This window comes from Schistocerca gregaria, chromosome 1, assembly GCF_023897955.1.
Source record: "Schistocerca gregaria isolate iqSchGreg1 chromosome 1, iqSchGreg1.2, whole genome shotgun sequence".
NCBI lineage: Eukaryota > Metazoa > Arthropoda > Insecta > Orthoptera > Acrididae > Schistocerca > Schistocerca gregaria.
This window is the reverse complement of record NC_064920.1, coordinates 462,414,960-462,434,800: the sequence shown is the minus strand read 5'-3', so window position 1 is coordinate 462,434,800 and position 19,841 is coordinate 462,414,960. Positions and strand designations below refer to the sequence as shown.

Below are 19,841 nucleotides of genomic sequence, written 5' to 3'. Positions count from 1 at the left end.
ATGCTCAGATCTGTAGAACGCCAGTTTTCTTTCTCCTGATAACGATGTCCTCCTGAGTAAACCCCCCCCCCCCCCCCTCTCCCGGAGATCCGAATGGGGGACTATTTTACCTACAGAATATTTTACCCAAGAGGACGCCACCATCATTTAACCCCACAGTAAGCGTGCATCCCTGTGGGGAAAAATTATGGCTGTAGTTTCCCCTTGCTTTCAGCTGTTCGCAGTACCAGCACAGCAAGGCCATTTTGGTTAATGCTACAAGGCTAATCATCCAGACAGTTGCCCCTGCAACTACTGAAAAGGCTGCTGCCCCTCTTTAGGAACCACACATTTGCCTGGCCTCTCAACAGATACCACTCCATTGTGGTTGCACCTACGGTACGGCTATCTGTATCGCTGAGGCATGCAAGCCTCCCCACCAATGGCAAGTTCCATGGTTCGTGGGAGGAGGCATTAATATTTCTTTATAAATAACTGTTTAATTGCAGGTAATACCATGTGAGGCAGCTAGTAACTAATAAATAATCAGAACCTGAAACTGTTATTAAGTAGAATAGCGACAGTTCATTGCCGATATGGTGTACAGATTACACTCCTGTGATTTGTTTGTCTTTTGTTAATGTGTACCTTGACTTGCTGTAAACCACTGAAAATTCTCCTTCTCCATGGGATATACAGAACACAGTGAATGAATGAATCAAGGAATGACTTAACAAACCTGGGATGAAATTTTTTTAAAAATGAAAAGATTAGTGCCTTGATTTCTCAGGATGAGAAAAGTGATACATGTAAAAAACCAAAGGGACAAAGAAAGCACAAACGATATTACTAATGTTGAAGAGAGAAAGTTGGTATCTTATGATGTCCTGTTGTTAAATAGGCTGTCTTTCTGTGATATCGATACAGGCTGTGCTGTTCATTCCTTAGCTGTGACTGCCATGATACTCTCCAGTTGTTTGTCTGTTTGTCTAAGTAATTCAGAAAAGTGTTGATTGTGATTGTGAACTGATTGCAATTTGGGACAGTGATATTGTAATAATTAAACATAATCTGTATGTCAGTAGCTTATATATTTATTTTATGTACATAAACAGTGCTTTTGTAGGCAGTTGTTACTTAAACAGAAAATTTGTAATCAAGTCACGGGCTTCTTTCCAACATAGAGAGTTGCAAATGAGTAGACCAGCATATCAGAATCTGTGTGTGACGAGCATAACAGAGACTGTGTGTGATGAGTTTACAGTCTTTATCTTTTATTGTACATTTAGTGTGGTGTTAACAAGGTCATCAAAGTTGCAGATGCTTGTGTGTCTGAAATATAAAACCATTCTAATAACAATGGAGACGTGAGGAAACAATTTTCTTTTTGCAGCCACATCGTGTTGTGATGCCTGATCAAGCATCAGTGCGGAGCCGAGCGCGCCACGCTGTGGTCTTCTTTGTGCACCCAGATAACAGCACTCCCCTCACTCCGTTGCCGAGCCACGTACAGCCGACAAACAAACCATCACCGATACTTCCAGGGTCTGTCCAGACGGCCTACCAGTACCTACAGATGCGTTTTGGTGATACTTATGCATGACAAGTAAGTCAAGATTGTTGTTAAGGCATGAAAAATGTACCAATGGAAAACAGCCTTGACACAGTACTTGTTACTGTAGTAAATAGTTTCTTTTGACTTCACTGAACTTCCATATTTGTCTGTTTTATGAAGGTAGATTCCAAGAAAGCATTCAGTAGGCCTACACAAAAAATTTGTCCAAAATGAACTGATTTCAGAGCTACTACTGATTAATTAATGCATAAATGAGAACCATCTTCTCATCTTCTCCATCACCCGTTCTTAAGTTTTTTTTCTGTTGTGTGTTCTGCTGCTTGTACTTTCAGCATCAAGTAGACTTTCTAAACAGTAAATAAATAAATGGTTTATTTGTACATAATAACTTAACGGTTGTGGTCATAGTCAGTTTACAAACACAATAATGTTAAAAAAAAGTTTAGAAGTAAAGATAAATTATACACAATAACATTAAAAATTCCCGGAATATTGAAGGGGAGGAGCCTCATTCAGCTGTCAAAGACTACCGTATTAATAATAATTTGAGAGATATGTCAGAAACTAAATTGAACAGAAAAAAAAAGTCTTTCAGTTAGGTAGGGGCCATGGAGGGATTAGAGGCCTACACATGCAGGTAAAATTAGGGTCAGGGTATCAGGTCACAGGTACTGTAAAACCTTGTGCTGGCATTGCCCACTTGATAGAGAATATTGAGAGACTGCCTAGGGATATGAGTGTAGAGGACCAGCTATTGATGGATTGGGGAACAGGCAACAACCAAAATAGAGACTACTGTATCAGGAGGAGTAACCTGGAGAAGTTACATGCAACAAGATTACACACAAGCATGGGCTTTGTCGAGGTGTTGCAGTGGCGTCACCAATCTCGGATGATCAAAGTCATCAGGTGAATTAACCAAGAGCTGACCAGGTTGCTGTTGTTCGTGGGTGAAGGTCACGTTGGGGTTAAGCCAGTTGATGCTGTTGGAAAATCGGCATGGGAAGGCATGAGACATGGCCTACACCTTAACAGAAAGAATAAGGGGAGATTAGCTGAACTGATAGCCAAGAATGTGAAGGAGGTGTCGACCATCACCAGTGACAGATTACAGCTGTGAGAGGTAAGCCTTCTTGGATTAAATATATCATTTGGAGAAACTGCTTTAAATGAGGTCCTGACAAATGAAGTGCCACACGCAAAAATAGTTTTTAAATAACATTGTCATTATGCATCAGAATGTTAGAGAACTAACAAACAAAATTAGTAAACTTCTTATCTGTTTACACAATCCAGAATGTTAAAAGGGAGTTGATGTATTATGTCTGTTTCAGCATCATGTAAATACATGAATCCATGAGTTAAACAGAGAATTATAAATAAGCAACCCATTTCTGAAGGGAAAATATGGAGAAAGAAGGAGTTTTCAGGTGTATGTACAAAATAAAATCGAGTTCAATTCAAAAAAATTCAGTATTATATATGCTGACCAAGAGTCCTGAATGAAACTGCAATGAAGACTTGGTATAAATTTTAGAAGCTAGGTGTCAGCTGTGCCCACGTTAACACCCACTATGAAGAAATCGATTATGAAATCATGTCTTCAAAAACAACAGCCACAGTGATGTGGAGCTGGAACAACAACTAAACGTTGCTCTTATATCATATGTGCAAGAAGTCACTTATTATCTGGAGAAAATTCTACATCAACTGAGCATTAAGTTCTGTTGTAACAGAAACAAGATTAGAGATGTGTTTCAATTCACCAAAGATGCTGTTCATACATTGCACAGGTCAGGAGTTTGTGAGGTCAGTTGTGAGTTCTGATTAATTTACAATGGACAGAATGGGCTGCCTATCAACACATGGCAAAGAGAGCACAAGCATCACATAAAACTCAGACAGCATAACAAATCAGAGGTGGCAGAGCACCAGATTCAATGCAGTTAACACATACAGTTTGAGGAAGCCTGTTTTGCTGGATAGCCACATACCTTCAAAGCAGGCATCCAGCACTAACCACAATAATGGTTACAGGCTTCCATATCAAGGCTGCCAGCAATAATTGGAAAGACAGTCAATGCTTGCCAATCAGTTGTATGCAGACTGGGCTACTGCTCTACCTGGATTAAGTAGGAATTGCAGTTTTAAATGTTTGTGCAGACATAATTATATGGACCCTTTAATCAAGGATATTATGTGCCTCTTAACAGTGACATGGAAGTGAGGAATCATATATTGAGGAAATCAGACCTCTCTCTGTTGGAAGAAAGTTGAATAGCTCAAACTCATGAAACTACCCAGCAGGTCATAGCAGTGGCAGCCGCTGAGGCTTTTCATTGGTGGTGAGGGGAAAAAAAAAAAAAAAAAAAAAAAAAAAAAACCACTTAGTTCTGTAGCATCGAATGTATTATGGAATTTTGTTGATAATTAATATACACTACTGGCCATTAAAATTGCTACACCAAGAAGAAATGCAGATGATAAACGGATATTCATTGGACAAATATATTATACTAGAACTGACATGTGATTACATTTTCACACAATATGGGTGCACAGATCCTGAGAAATCAGTACCCTGCACAATCACCTCTGGCCATAATAACGGCCTTGATATGCCTGGGCATTGAGTCAAACATAGCTTGGATGGCGTGTACAGGTACAGCTGCCCACGCATATTCAACACGATACCACAGTTCATCAAGAGTAGTGACTGGCATATTGTGATGAGCCTGCTCAGTCACCATTAACCAGATGTTTTCAGTTGGTGAGAGATCTGGAGAATGTGCTGTCCAGGGCAGCAGTCGAACATTTTCTGTATCCAGAAAGGCTCGTACAGGGCCTGCAACATGCGGTTGAGTATTATCCTGCTGAAATGTAGGGTTTTGCAGGGATCGAATGAAGGGTAGAGCCATGGGTTGTAACACATCTGAAATGTAACGTCCACTGTTCTAAGTGCCGTCAATGCGAACAAGAGGTGACCGAGACATGTAACCACTGGCACCCCATACCATCATGCCAGGTGATACGCCAGTATGGCGATGATGAATACACGCTTACAATGTGCGTTCACCACAGTGTTGCCAAACACGGATGCGACCATCATGATGCTGTAAACAGAACCTGGATTCATCCGAAAAAATGACGTTTTGACATTTGTGCACCCAATTTCATCATTGAGTCCACCATCAGTGATTCATATGTAGATTATTACATTGGTTCTGCCTTCCCAGGAGCAAAGAAAATGGAAGTAGGCTGCCAGCCCTGTGAGAGGGAGGCGTGGCTTGTCTCCCAACTCCATTCTTCTCCCCTCAACAGCCAGAACTACTCATTTGTTTTACATTCACAGCTGACTGCCAGAAAAGTGTCCTCTACAACACAAGTGCCAGTACGAGCAATAATAGAGCATGTATAAATTATTCAAACTTTTAATCTGGATTTTGCAAAGCAAATTTAATCAAATTACCAACAATTGGAACTAAAAGCATTGTACTCACCAAAAGCAGCAACTCTGTGACTTTGGGAGACAGCTCCAAAATAATTAGTAGGAATGATATTGTAAATTGATTCATTGCTCCTTCTTGTTGGCAAATAAATTTGTCATCTCAGATTGAAATGTTCAATTGTACATATGAATGACTTTTCACATGATAGCATTCCTAAGGCACTGAGTTGTTCATCTTTTATGGTGTTTTATAGAAATCTTTTAATTCTCTTGAGCATTGAAAAGCACTGCTCAGCTTATGATGTTGAGATAGGCATTGTGATTAACAGTTTCAAAACTTTAACAGTCTCATCGAATGTGTTGTGAAGTTCATCCACTTGAATCAGCGAAAGAAACGGAACTGTTCTGGAGCTGCTCTCAACTCAGGCCCAGCATAGAAGACTTGAAGCTCACCCTTCAACTTTCTTTTTACCAGAAATGTGTATGTGTCTTTAATTTCAAGTTATTTGTCTGGAAAATCTGTGATGTGTTTGTCAAAGTGAATTACATCACATAATTTGGCTGCAATGAGGTGTCCAGTGAACTGAAAATGTAATTTTATTTTGGAAAGGACAGCATTGCACACTTCCAAAGCATCTCTTATTTTCATGTCCATCAAGAATCCATGGCTTCTTGGCAGGCATCATTTCTACATTTTCGAAACTAATCTCATTAAGGATGGAATTAATGTCATCTCTGATGCTTCTCACTACTACTTCAAAGTTCTGGTTGTCTTGTGTTGCTGTGGTTGGTTCAGTTATCTTCTTCTGAAGCTGATTAAGAAGTCCATCTGCATCTTATAGAAAAATGATAATCAGAAAATGAATTTGTTTTCTTGCAATCTTTGCTTATATCAACCAGCTTTTTCAATAGTAGAAGACAGTTTTATGCTGTCACTTGTTTCAGTGACTGTCACTTGTTTCAGTGACTTCCATGACAGTAATAACATTGTTCCCTGTTTCCAAAAACGTCTTTTACTACTCACAAATGGTAATTCCATCTCATCACACACATGGGGCAAACTTTTTTGAATAATGCTATGCAACACTTTTGATTTCTGTGGTGAGTTAGAAAAGAAAGAAGAATTACCTGAAAGGTGTGCAAAAAAGATGTGGGCTTTGCGATTAACAAAGCCTGCCGTAGACATATTGTCGCACTGATGCACAGAACAATGGATGTAGTTTGCATCTGGATATTTGTCTTTAATTAACTTCTGAACCCCGTTCGACTTGCCACTCATAATGTTTGCACCATTGTAATTCTGAGCTATTAGTTTTGCTCACTCATCGGCAATTAGTGGTTCAATTTCTTTCAGAATACTCTCAGCTATAGTATGAGCATTCTGATTTTCTGGATTAACAAAGTTCCAGAATCTTTCAACACATTTTTCAACAACATAATGCAAAACAATAACCAACTGAAGTTTGCAAGACACATCTGTGCTTTCATCCACAATTATTGCTATGTAATTTGCGTATTTTATTTCTTTACGAACTTTGTCATGGTAGAGTTCCAACGTACACTGTAGCAGTTCGTTCTGAACAGTCTTAGAAATGCCTATGAACACTGATGAGTTAATGAGATGAACTGGAAGATGTGTGTCCAGTGGCTGAACTGAATTAGCTTACACACACACACACACACACACACACACACACACACACACACACACACACACACACACACACACACACACACACACACACAAAAAAAAAAAAAAAAAAAAAAAAAAAAAAAAAAAAAAAAAAAAAAAAAAAAAAAAACAACTTTATTTTGAGGATTCATCGTGGCCCCTGAGAGCCAGTTCCAAAGCAACACAGAACCGAATGCAGGTCACAGTTACAATCAATATACATCTGTTCTATTCTACACGTTTGTTGTGGCTGTCAACTGTTTGTCTATATTGCGAATCTAATTTCTGCTGAATGTTGGTCTTGCCTGGAAATGAAAGACTAGGCACATTATTCACGTGTCGCTTTGACATTTCATGTATTTTCATTTTAGACCATATACGCCCAATATCAATTATTCTGGTCTTACACCAATGAACATCTCCTCCAGATAACACAAAGCAGGGGAAAAAAAAGAAAAAAAACCAAAAAAACAGTGTTGCTTTCTTCACAACCATAAATCCATTTCTTCTTTTGGTAAATTTCTTGATTGAACTTACGGCATTGATTTTTTCTTTGCTGCTACAAATTCAGATTGAGGAGTGGCCTACCTAGTGTTTTTTTTTCTGAGAGTCCTGTTGCTAAATGACGTTTTTAATAACCCATTTACACCTGACCTCGCAATAACTACAATGTGTTTTTACAGAACTATATTACACGAACGTAATGAGTATGAACAGAAATACTACACCTTTGTATGGAAAACAGATGCGCAACATGCAGTGAATACATTAGTTTCTTTTTTTTTTCTGCAGCAATAGCCTTGCTGTTGTGAGATATACCAATATTGAAATAATGCCTCTTAGCTTCAAAATCTAAGAGCATAATTATATTCAAATTGCAAATAGCTATTTATAATGATATTTAACTGTATTATTTCTGTATTCAATTTAATTAAGCATTAATTAGCATTTAGGAATGCATTAGCATTAACTTGCAGAAAGATTGTAAAACTGGATTACAAGAAATCTGTGCGCCGATGTATTCTAACGTGATCCCTAGAGATGGCGGATCATGCTTCCATAGGTCCTGCACTTAACTGCTCTCTGGTGGAAGGAACATAAAGCTCTGAGTCAGACTTCTGCCATAAGAAGCATGTAGAAACCAATGGCCGAGTCTTTCAAACTATCTTTCAAACTACACTTATGAGGACAGACGGTGCCAATCTGCAGTTGGCTCCAGGTTTCAGAAATCTACCATGCAAGTGCGCACAACGAAATGTGCCTCTTCAAATCAGAAAACACATACTCCAAAACAATGTTTTATGTGTAATTTGCATACGTTTCTCTTTCTTTCTTTTTAATGCAAGTGGTGCTGTGGCACAGTGGCACTACCTCAGACGCCGCCCCTGGCTCAGAGTCTGCTTGTAGTGGAAGATATTGTGGCAGTCAGCTCTCTGGCACAGATTACACTGAATGCAAGCCAGCTCCGGCAGGGTCCCCATTGCTCCATAGTCTGGACAACCTTATAAACAACCACACATGCAGTGACGGACCACATCAGCACCAGAGTCATTGCCCAGCTGTAAACATTGTTTTCTTTGCCATGCAAAAGCAGGTATCTCAATGGCACGCAGTACGCTACATGTGCTGAGAAGAAGTACATTTGCAAGAGGTCTACTTTAACAGTTCTAATGCTGTCATGGCTCATCCTATGGAAGTGAACTAAGTTAGTGATAAATCTGTGGAAATTTAGAATCTTCAGGACAAAACACAGCAAATATGCCTTGATCCTTTCACAGCATATACCCTGTGAAATTAGTTTTGGACATTAGTGCAGGCAGTTGAGACAAACCTATGTTCCTGTGGATGCTATCAGGGGAGCCATTGCTAGGAAAAGTTCTAGCTTTATTTGCTTACAACAAAATCACTCAGCCAGTAAATTTTCTTGCAGGAACAGAGCCAACAGTGAACAATATTTTTGAGATAGATTCTTCTTCTCATGCTTTTAGATTCACGATTCTTGAAACTGCAAGGGGCTAAAATGAACTTGTGTAAGGGTACTTCCAGGCAACCCTGGCACTCAACCTCTCAGGCAATAAAGTTGAACAAAGTCGAAGATTATGTCGTGGCTGCCACTTGCAGGGAAATGCTGTCCAACACCACACCCAACATCTGCTGTCGTCTTCTAGCAACATGCAGGACCATCCTGACTGAAGACCCCTGCTGCTCAACGCGACTGCAGGACTACCCATCACCGCACTCTTGTGGTTGCATCTACCGCCACAGCATGTCATTGCAGAGGCATCTCCTTTCCAGGTGGGCACCTGGGCATGGGCCGACGAGCTTTGATGCTCCCCAAGCTGGATCCAGGACAATCCCTGCATGCCACATGTTACAGGTTCATGATGCGTCTTGTGACCTCTCTTCAAAGATTTATTTGACGCCATCATTACCTTCATCTCTGATATTCTGTTCAGTAGCTGCCAGTCTCTCCACTCTTGGCATACCCTTTGGACCAGTGGTGACTCATATAACTCCCTATCAGGTGTCATCCTGCCCTGTATTTTCGAAGCAACCTCCTTGGACTTTAATCCGCCATCTACCCCAACTCTTCTGGACCAAAAACCAGTTTATGGCGCCATTCCAGTGCTCTGGGTGTTTGCTGGTAATTATTGTCTGCATTGTCGCATTACTCCTCTCTTTGACATGCCTAAGCAAAGTGACTTTGTATATGGTTTCATGACAGGGTATGCTCTTCTCACTTGGGGGTCAGGGGATGTAGTGGCACCACCTATTTTTACCATGGAAACTGAATAACTAGTGCAACATTACTACCTACTATTGTGGCCATTACACAGAAGGCACTGATTCTCAAGTGTGGCCTGTGAGAGGACCAAACCAGACTCCAGCATACAAGCCATCACTAGGCCGATCTGATGCCCTCTTCTCTGTGTTTGTGATGATATGAGCAGTGAAGTTTGTCCTATGAGTGTTATTGTATTGCCCACAACGTTATCTGGTGTATTTTATTTGCAATACGGTTTGACCTAATTTATATTTATGTAAGGGGGAAGAGAATAAAACTTGTAACTCAGAATTACTTAGAAGTCCAATAAAGATATGATAATACACATCATATTTCTCACTGGGAAAAAAGAAAGAAAGAAGGCATACAGGGGTCTACATGTGTAAACTTTACAATCAACAAAGATAGTGTTCAGTATTAAAAGAAAAAATATCATTCGCTCCTGTTTAGAGAAATTAGATACTACATCGTAATTTGGCATGTTGCACTGTATAAATGGTGAAGGTACAGTTTTAAAGGGAAAGAACATTATTTTGAACTTCATCCTGGTTTAAACAAATCAGATAATTTGGCTTGTTTCTCTTTTTGTGCATTAAGTGCACACACCTCATTTTGCAAACTTCTTAATGAATTCAGGTTTTGAAATACTTTTCACTTTGACTGCACTTACCACTTCACTTAGTTTAGGTGTTTCAAGATTCAGGTCGACATCTCCGTCTCCATCACTGTCACTTGAAGCTGGTTCACCTTCTTGATCAATACCACATTATTGGCACACATTAGCAATAATCTCCTCATCCTATAGTTCCAGAAACATGGTGAGATTATCATCAAAATATACAAAACTGCCGAAATATGCACCCTACAGTAGAATTAACTCATTACCAGACATGACTTCACTGTCACCACCACCACCATCATCAATGGCAGTCCCTTCCTAGAGCTTCCTAGAAACAGTTGTTTTTTGTGGAGGATAAAACCAGCTGCCAGGCAGCCAAAAAAATTCCATGGCTTGTGGTAAGTTAATGGAGAGACTCTCATTACCTGCATCTGTCAGTTCTTCGACTGTTTTTTTCAATAATGAACTTTGAAATTAGCAATAATGCCCAGATGAAGTGGCTGTATAAAACTGTATAATTTAGAGGGAAAAAGTCCACTCAAACATTTTCAAAACTATTTAGAGTGGATGTTCTGCACGTTGATCCCTAAGAAGCAGGATCCTTTTCTTTTTAAAACCACTATTCTGTTAAAATCACAATTATCCAAAAAAATTTATTGGATTTGTATTCCATAGGATTCATCTTTACACCTTTGAAACACCTCAGATTTTTAGATTTTGCTGACACAAGTGGGGAAAGTTTGTAGATCGATCTGCATTTGTGGTGAGAAGAACTGTCATATGAACTTTACTTTTTGTACCTCCATAACATGAGCCACACTTTGCAGCTACTGTTCTACTAGAAATCACACTGTGGAGCAGACCAATCTTGTCACAGTTGTAGATGTTTTGAGGTTAACAATCCCTTAATATACTCAGCAGATCCTCATCAATTCAGTGTTGCATGGTGACATTGTTCACAGCTTTCAATTCACCAGAAATTGTTCTCCCTGTGATTCCATGATGATATTTAAAGCCTTGTAACCATCTTGATGAAGTCTTGAAATCAGCAGTGATGTTCATACTTCTGGCACCTTTGCTTTCAGCATGTCACCACTGATCAATAGAACTGCAACCCATTTTTGCTGGAACCATGTAAAAAGTGCCTTTTCCAAATCTACATACCTCCTTCTTGCTGATAGTTGTGTTTTGTTGATTTTGTACCCAATCTTAAAAACATGTTCAAAGTACAATTTCTTTTGCTGATGGCATTCATACTGTAGTACAGGCAACTCCTAAGCCTGATTGTGTGGATCAGCATCCAAACTTGCATACAAATTTTACTTTCTGATCTAGTGTGTAACTTTCCCTTTTTCTGTTCTCCATGGCTGATCAGAAGTGACTGAATGATAGAACCACTTTTCAACAATAAATGTCAGCAGGCAGCTTTTAACTTCTCGTATGTTACCACAAAAGAAATTCTTGTATTGAAAACAACGATGGTGGGAGTGTCTTTGTTTCCATGCTACTTACTCTGGTTAATTGTCTTTGTCCCAGGTCTCCATGGGACTGACCACTTGCTGTACTTGCATACATCAAAAAAGTTAAGGAAAATATCACAGGGAATTTATTTCACTGGAATATGTTGTCTATAATAGTGAATTACTAAAAATGCTTTGCATATATGTATGGTTTAATGGACGCGTTTTAAATTATATTTTAATGGGACCAACAAAACTTTACATATAAATAAGACTTACACAGAACAGACTTTCATATAAATCAATTTCAAATGTATAATAGTAATCAGTGCCAGCTACTGTGTAAGAGCACAGGTGAACATGGACACCCTAACTTTCAATACCTTGCAGATTTATTGGTTATTTTTCTTTGAATGCTGGTAATGCAGCAGACTTTTATCCCCATTCGCTTGGCATTAAAGCTGCTACATGATAGCACAGTTCTCAGATAAGCTAATTCACTCACTATATACTGTAGGAAAATTATATCGGACATCAGTGTATGTTAAAGTTGGACTGAAAATAAACCTATTTCGTGGGCTTCTGAATGAGTTATAGTATATTAAATTATGAATTTTATCATACAGTAATCCATTTGAGGTGGCGAGAATCGTAATGGCATAAAGCACATCACCATCGATTGTGACAATGAAAATTCACAAAAAACTGTATCACTGGTTTCTCTGATATTCACTTAAATGTGGGATCAATGGTGGCATGCTTTAGGCCCTTATGGATCTCAGTGCCTCATTTGTATTCGAGTCAAGTGACCATGTTGGCAGACATTACTTAATCATTCCACAAATGGCACTTGGTGTTGGGAGTTGGTTGTTTACTATGCAGGAATCGGCTTTCATGTGCCTGTAAACATAAACTATGGTGAATCTATTTTAAATGTTAACAGAAAAGTAAAACTGTGAGTATGGGTCATGAGTCATCCTTGGGCAGCTTAGTTTGTAGAGGACTTGCCGGCATAAAGTAAAGGCCCCCAGTTTGAGGCTCAGTCCACCACACAGTTTTAATCTGCCACGAAGTTTCATATCAATGCGCACTCCACTGCAGCATGAAAATCTCATTCTGGGAACAGGAAAGTAAATTACCAGGAAAAGTTAGCCGCAGAGGAAGTAGGGCCTCTGAAAACAGAGCCTTTGATTGAGAGAGTGACAACATCAAATAAGTGCGACTATGAGCGAACTTTAACAAGGAAGTGTACAGTTAGTACAACAATAGTTGCTTGAATGGCGTTAGCCTACATCTGTTGGTAATTATTCTACATCACATTTTTGTAGTGTGAGTATGGTTTCTAGATTTGTTGTGTTATGAACCTCTGAAAGTGAGGCCACAGGTATAACTGTATGAATGCAAGCAAAGTAGACAGTTCTGTTACACTGTTTATGAGACACATTACTAATTACACGTAGTGCAAGGCAAGCAGAACTTAACTTGCCAGCGAGATAATGGATTTTGTATTCTGACATCCAGATCATTTTGTGACTTTGTTTTCCTGTAATGGATGTAATTAGTTTTTGAAATATTTAAAGTTAACTTGTTCATTTCAAACCAATTTTGTAAATATTCCAAAACTCTAGTTCAGATGTTAGAAGAACATCTGTTAGAAGAACATTTGTATCATCAGCAAACAGGGTTATGTGAGTACCATTGAATGGAATTTTTATATAATTTGCATACATTAGAAATAAGAGAGGTCTTAGAACACTTCCTGTGATCTGCAAGTATTACAGTCCAAAAATCAGAGTTTTAAGCAATACTTTGGTTCTTAATTTCTACTATCTGTCTTCTGTTACAGAGATAAGACTGGAATCATTTTTTCATAACTCCTCATATATCAATAGCTTCTAATTGGTCTAGCAAGATATCATGTTGGACAGTAACAAATGCCTTTGATACATCCAGATTTATTGCTATTCTACTATTGTGCCTGTCTACTCTCATTGTTGCATTTTCACTGAAATGGAAAGTAGCTTACAAACAAGAGATTGAATTTTTCAGGGAGATTTGTAATTCTGTGTTTCAAGACTTTCACCATTACTTTTGAAAATGCAGGTAACAAAGCCACCAGTCTATAATTTCCCACTTCATATATATTGCCCTTTTTATACAGTGGTTTTATTTTTGAAATTTTTAGTCTTTGAGGAAACACTCCTTCCAATAATGGTATATTTATGATGGTCAAGAGCAGTTCTGATATGACACTAGCACATTTTATTATGACAGAACCAGTTACTTTGTCAGCCTGAAGATATTTTGTTCCTCATTGTTTTTATTATGTTTAGAACTTCTGGTTTATTCATGGGGCATAACAATATTGAATTAACACTTTTTTTTTAACAAAGTCCACTATTCGTATGGCAATTTTCACTCTGGTTGGCTAGAGTATTTATGAAGTAGTCATTTATGTAATTTGCAAGGCTAAGATTTCTGACTAATGCACCATGATCATCTTTTAAAACAATGTCCTCTTGACTTTTAACATTTTTATTTCTTTCTTTCTATTTTACTACTTCCCATACTGATTTTGATGTATTTGCTGACCCTAAAATTATTTCGTCATTGTGCATTGTGTTAGCTTTCTTAATCACCTTCCTATAAATGTTCTTATATGTCTTTGCATAGTCTGCATAGTTTTTATCATTGGATTTTTTTTTTTTTTATTTGACTGTGATGTTTTAGAGTTTGAGTAGATACTCCGATAGCAGGTGATACCTACTGACTGTTGTTCCTTGGCATGACACTGATTTTTCAAGCTGTTTTGGAAAACGGATCTCAAATAGGAACATGAAAGTACTAGAAAAAACATTGTATGAATTACTGGTTGTTGTGTTTGAAACTAAATTTTCCTAGGTTTCCTTTGCTAACATCTGAATAAAAGTATTTAGTTTTTCTGTGCAGAAATGTCTTTTATATTCCTGTTTATATTTTATTACCTTGGATATAGAAGAATTGATACTTGTGATGAGTGTGTTATGATGTGAAAGACCTAATTTACATAGTGTATTTTCTCCTTCCAGCATTATTTGAATTACCCAGCACTTCATTTTGCATTCTTTTGCAAGTATGATTCAAACCCATTGTTTGTCATATTATTAGTTTTATTATTCAGACTTTACCAATGCTTTCGGCAGATCACAAGCGATATCTGTTAGTGAAATTTTGTGATTTAAGGCTTACAACATTTGGTTTGACTGTATAAATGACATTCTCAGACAGATACTCTGGTATCCAAACTGTAATGTGCTACATAAATTTATCTTCTTAGGAAAAAATCTGTAAAATGGATTGCTGATTTTCATATCTTTACTTATAAAAAGTTGTATTGGTGGCAATTGTAAGGAAGAATTCTCTGCCTTACTGATATCACTAAGAACATCAAAACATTTTTGAATTTTATTTGAAGTTCTATCAACATTGCATGAGATTCTTTTTTGAAACTTTTATAATACTTTTAATTTTGATTTAGGATGTTGTTGAAACTTGAAATTTCATTTTTTATGTACCTATTTTGAATATAAAGTATCATTTTACTTCTTCAACTAAAGCATCTGACTCTGTTTTTTCTTAAATATGCTTGCACTTTATGGATTCTCATTTACAGTACAGTGATTCTGTTTAATTATATTAATTTTCTGCCTCTGACAGACATATTTCTGGAGTATTTAACAGTTCTTACTAAAAATTACCACATTTTTTTTTAGGGTAATAAAAGACCTTTGTTTGCTTGGCAAATATATTATTTCCTCTTTCTCATTTCTTCCAAAATTTATAAGAAGACTAGTTCCATATATTGACACTTATTTATCATGAAATACACTGATTTCAATCTCTTTCCACATATATCTCATCCCATTGCTTCTTTTAGAAGACTGTATCCTGCTGTCTTCATGGTTTTATGTGTTTTCCAAGGTATAGTTACCCATCATTGTCAGATAGTGTACTACTGATGCAGTTAGTATTAACATTTTGGTACTAAATACTGTTCATCAAAAAGTTAACAATCAGTATCCCGCTATCCCCGCTATCTTACTGTACATCAGTTGGAAAATTCACTTCTGAAATCAGACGTTAACAGCCAAATAATCTGTCAGAATATTTTAATAAATCTACATTAAAATATTAACAAACTTTTAACTACTTTCTTCTTGACTGTCAGACACTGAACATAGATCTCTCATAAATATTTCCTATATGATTTTGTGGACTGTTACAATTATAAGAGAAATATTCTTCAGTAATTACACAAGCACATGCATCTAAGTTATGGTCTATGAAAAAACTGCCTATTTCAATGTTTCTGACTTTGTGATCAAGTTTTATATAAGCAGCAACAACCTTTTTCTTCTTTTTACATATTGACTTTAGAAGAAAATGATGCTTATAACTTCCTTAAACTTGAGGCTATATGCTATTCAGATAGGAATGGAATATCTCTCGACTCAGACTCTTGCAAATCTTCTAAACATACAAGAATCTCATTTACATTGTTTTCAAGCCTCATAACATCTTGGAAAACAAACTAACTCATAATGATACAAGATATTTTGTGGTACATTCTCTTATGATTTCTTTCAAGATTATTGTCTGTAATCTGACTCTAATTTAAAAACTGCTCATCTGTCTCCATTAAGCTCAAATGTTTTTTGTTTCTTTGTGACACATTTATATTTCCTAGTAGACGTGCATTTAGTCTTTACTTCTTGCTATTCAGGTGGAAGCCACACTTAACATATCCACATCTTCCAATTGCAGCAACTGATACAGAACAGACATGAGACTATGCTGCAGACCATAGCAACTCACAAACTTTTTTTACATGGCTGACAGCTGTGTTCAGCCAGGTTTCATCTGAATACTGCAAAATCAGTGGTTGTGTATGCTGTTTTCATCTGAGTCAGGTGATATGTCAGAGTGTTGTTCAATGAAGTTTTCAAATATGATTTCTGAATTTTTCTCCTTTCAGTATTTTTACTTCTAATCCTTTCCCACTAGCCACATTCTCAATCTCCTTTCTAATTAAAAATATGCCACTCTAATTCTTTCTGAAGAGTGCAAATTTTTCTTCCTTGTTCCATGATTTTCTTGTGTTTTCCACACCCCCCCAGACCCCACTGCCGCCTCCCCCCCCCAACCTTTTTTGTTTTTCCTTGGGATCACAGTAAAAAAAAAAGATAAGCACAGGTTGTTTTGGACACCACACAGTGCTTTATCTACTAGCCATGGAACTGGTATGCCCTTGTCTTTCTACCACCTCTCAACTGACTTACCCAGCCAGTTGTAGTATGGGGAGCTACAGCATTCTCCACCTCAAAAATTGCAATTTCACTATATACAGCTTTTCGTTCATATCATATATCTCAGATACTGATAACTATGTTTGATATTACTTGTGATGAGATTATAACACTAGGATCAAAGTAGTCTTTTTTGCAATTACATACCATAATCAATATTGCATGTAGTAGTTCATTTATTTACTTTGAGAGACATAATAAAGAATATCTCTTTTTAAGCCTCACATTTTATTTCAAACTGTGTATTGTTATTACCATTAACAGCAAAAACTATGGATGATTTGGTTTGTAATATTCTTCACTTTTCTACACATGTATGACAAAAATTCCTTTTTTCTTTTACAGATAACAAATATTTGAGTTCTGCTCTCTTCAAATCATTCTGCATGAAGCCAAATGACTGTGAAATTCATAACTTATGACACCCTTTGCAAATCAGTCAATGAAACTTTACAAATCATGAAATATTTATGGTGCTTTCATAATGAAATCAAAGGCACTGAGACACATTTCATTATTATAATAATTATTATTTAAAAGATAATGATTCAGGAGGCATAGTTGAAGTTATATGCGAAACCTTGAGAACCACTGACTTCCAGAGAAATGCACTGTGATGATATCATATCTCATATGTAAGCTTCTGACTGATTTATGCATTCTAACAATTTTTAAGTCATGTAAATATTGTCAAGAAAAGATAATGTATTCTAGTATGTACAAATAAAGGAAATAAACAACACATATTTCTCATTTTGTTGTGTAGTCTCAATAAACCAGTAAATATGAAAGGAATCTGCTTGCCTCAAGGTGCCACTAACAGTTCCAAAACTGCCAGTTTATTAACGTTTAAGTACTTGATTTGCTCTTGTATACTTACAGATAATCTTGGAGGTGAAACATTACATATAAATGTATCTGTTATCTGAAGTATGATATGGTTTAGTATGAATGATACATTTAGCAACAGTTTCAGGTTAACATCTAAAAGTTTTGAATGCTCTAAATATTTTTTTGTTTTTCATCTTTACATAGTGAATAGAAGCTCATAACAAGCCTAGTAATTAAAATAAATAAAAGAAGGTATACAATATTGGTTATTAATTTATTTCATTTATCTTTATTCATCCAAGGATTTCATGATGATATAGGAATTGTCAAGATAATACAATACAAATCAGTAGCTCAGAATATACAACACACAGAGTACGTAACATGCTTTCTGATGATAGGACAAGTGGCCTGTGATGATAGCACAGGTGGCCTGTGTTGATAGGACAGGTGGCTTGTGATGATAGAACAGGTGGTTGACCATAGCCTTGATTAAGGAATGATCCCAGCATTTGTGTAAGTGATTTAGGAAAACCACAGAAAACTCAAATCAGAATGGCCAGACGGAGCAACTCCAGCCTCCCGAATGTGATGCCAGGGTCTTCACATCAACACTTCCTCATTCATTTAGTCTCTATTGTACAATGTTTCTTGATTTACAATACAGTTTATTTCAGGTAAATTACAGTTTTGTTCTTCACTGCCACATGTACTGTGGATTGTGAAGATGCTCCTGGGTCCTTTGCACTAACCCAGTCTGTTCAGAAAGCTAATTCCATGCCCACACATATTCAACTATCCCCTCAGTGCACCTGAAAAACTGAGTCAGCTTTCCCCCTCCTCATGATAAGTGAGATGTTGAATCTCGGAGAATGACAAGACACTACTATCATGCATTTTATGTCTTAACACATGATTTCATTGTGAAAGCAGTTAACTGCGATCATGTATGGAAACACAGCAGTGTGTTGTAGTTTCCTGTTTCATTACTATTCACTACTGTGAGTCCTCTAAGCAATTTTTAATTGGGTAGTATGTATTATTTATGAAGAACATTTTAGCTGCTCTTTTTTTTTTTTTTTTTTTTTTTTTAAAGGGTTGCAATTTAGTAATCTTTTTCATTTCCTTTGGCAATTTATTATACATTTCCTTCCCTGATATAAAATGCTGTCTTGCCTTTTTTATTTATTTTTCCTGGGTAAATGTAAGCTCAAAGTGGTTCTTGTTACATGATTGTGTATATAACTACCAGTGAAATACTTAGTAGTGTTTTTCCTGATATGCAGCACAGAGTGGTACAAGTACTCACTTGGTGGAATAAGGACATGTCCAAAAGAACAGACATCATTGACAACCTGCAGCCATCTAGAACGAAATTAGAATTATATTAATATCTTCAGCTGCTGACGGGCGTTGATATATATCAACGGTGACATGTGAAAATATGTGCCCCGACCAGGACTCGAACCCAGGATCTCCTGCTTACATGGCAGATGCTCTATCCATCCGAGCCACCGAGGGTTCAGAGAATAGTGTGACTGCAAGGATTATCTCACGCACGCCTCCTGCGTGACCCACATTCTCACCTTGTATGTCCACACACTACATTCATAGTGTCCCACCCCAATACACTCATTACTCATGGAAGACATTCTGACTAAGTCCCGTAAGAGTTTGGGGAATATGTGTGTGTCCGCACAGAAGAAGAAGGTCATGGACGGTATTGCCAGAACTATATACTTACATGGATATGGTGTCTCTTCTTTCGGACGTGTCCAAAAGAACAGACACCAGACACTGCAGCTGTATAGAACGAAATTAGAATTATATTAATACCTTCAGTTGTTCACGGGCGTTGACAGACATCAACAGGGACAGGTGAAAATGTGTGCTTCGACCGGGAGTTGAACCCGGGATCTTCTGCTTACATGGCAGACGTTTTATCCATCTGAGCCACCGAGGGCACAGAGGTTAGTGTGACTGCAGGGACTGTCTTGTGCATGCCTCCCATGAGACCTACATTCTCACCTTGTGTGTCCACACACTACATTCATAGTGCCCCACCCCAACACACTTATTACTCATGGAAGACATTCTTACCAAGTCCCATAAGAGTTCAGGGAATA

General features: G+C 37.4%; 1 protein-coding gene across 1 annotated transcript in view; it reads left to right on the top strand.

The window, feature by feature from the left end:
• LOC126352518 (uncharacterized) overlaps positions 1 to 17,626 on the top strand; it is a 184,419-nt gene extending 166,793 nt beyond the window's left edge. The window contains exons 7-8 of the mRNA XM_050002693.1: positions 1,373 to 1,585; positions 17,230 to 17,626. Coding sequence (XP_049858650.1) covers positions 1,373 to 1,582 — 210 coding nt within the window. The 3' untranslated portion in view covers positions 1,583 to 1,585; positions 17,230 to 17,626. The remainder of the gene's footprint in view (positions 1 to 1,372; positions 1,586 to 17,229) is intronic.
• The last annotated feature ends 2,215 nt before the right edge of the window (positions 17,627 to 19,841 follow it).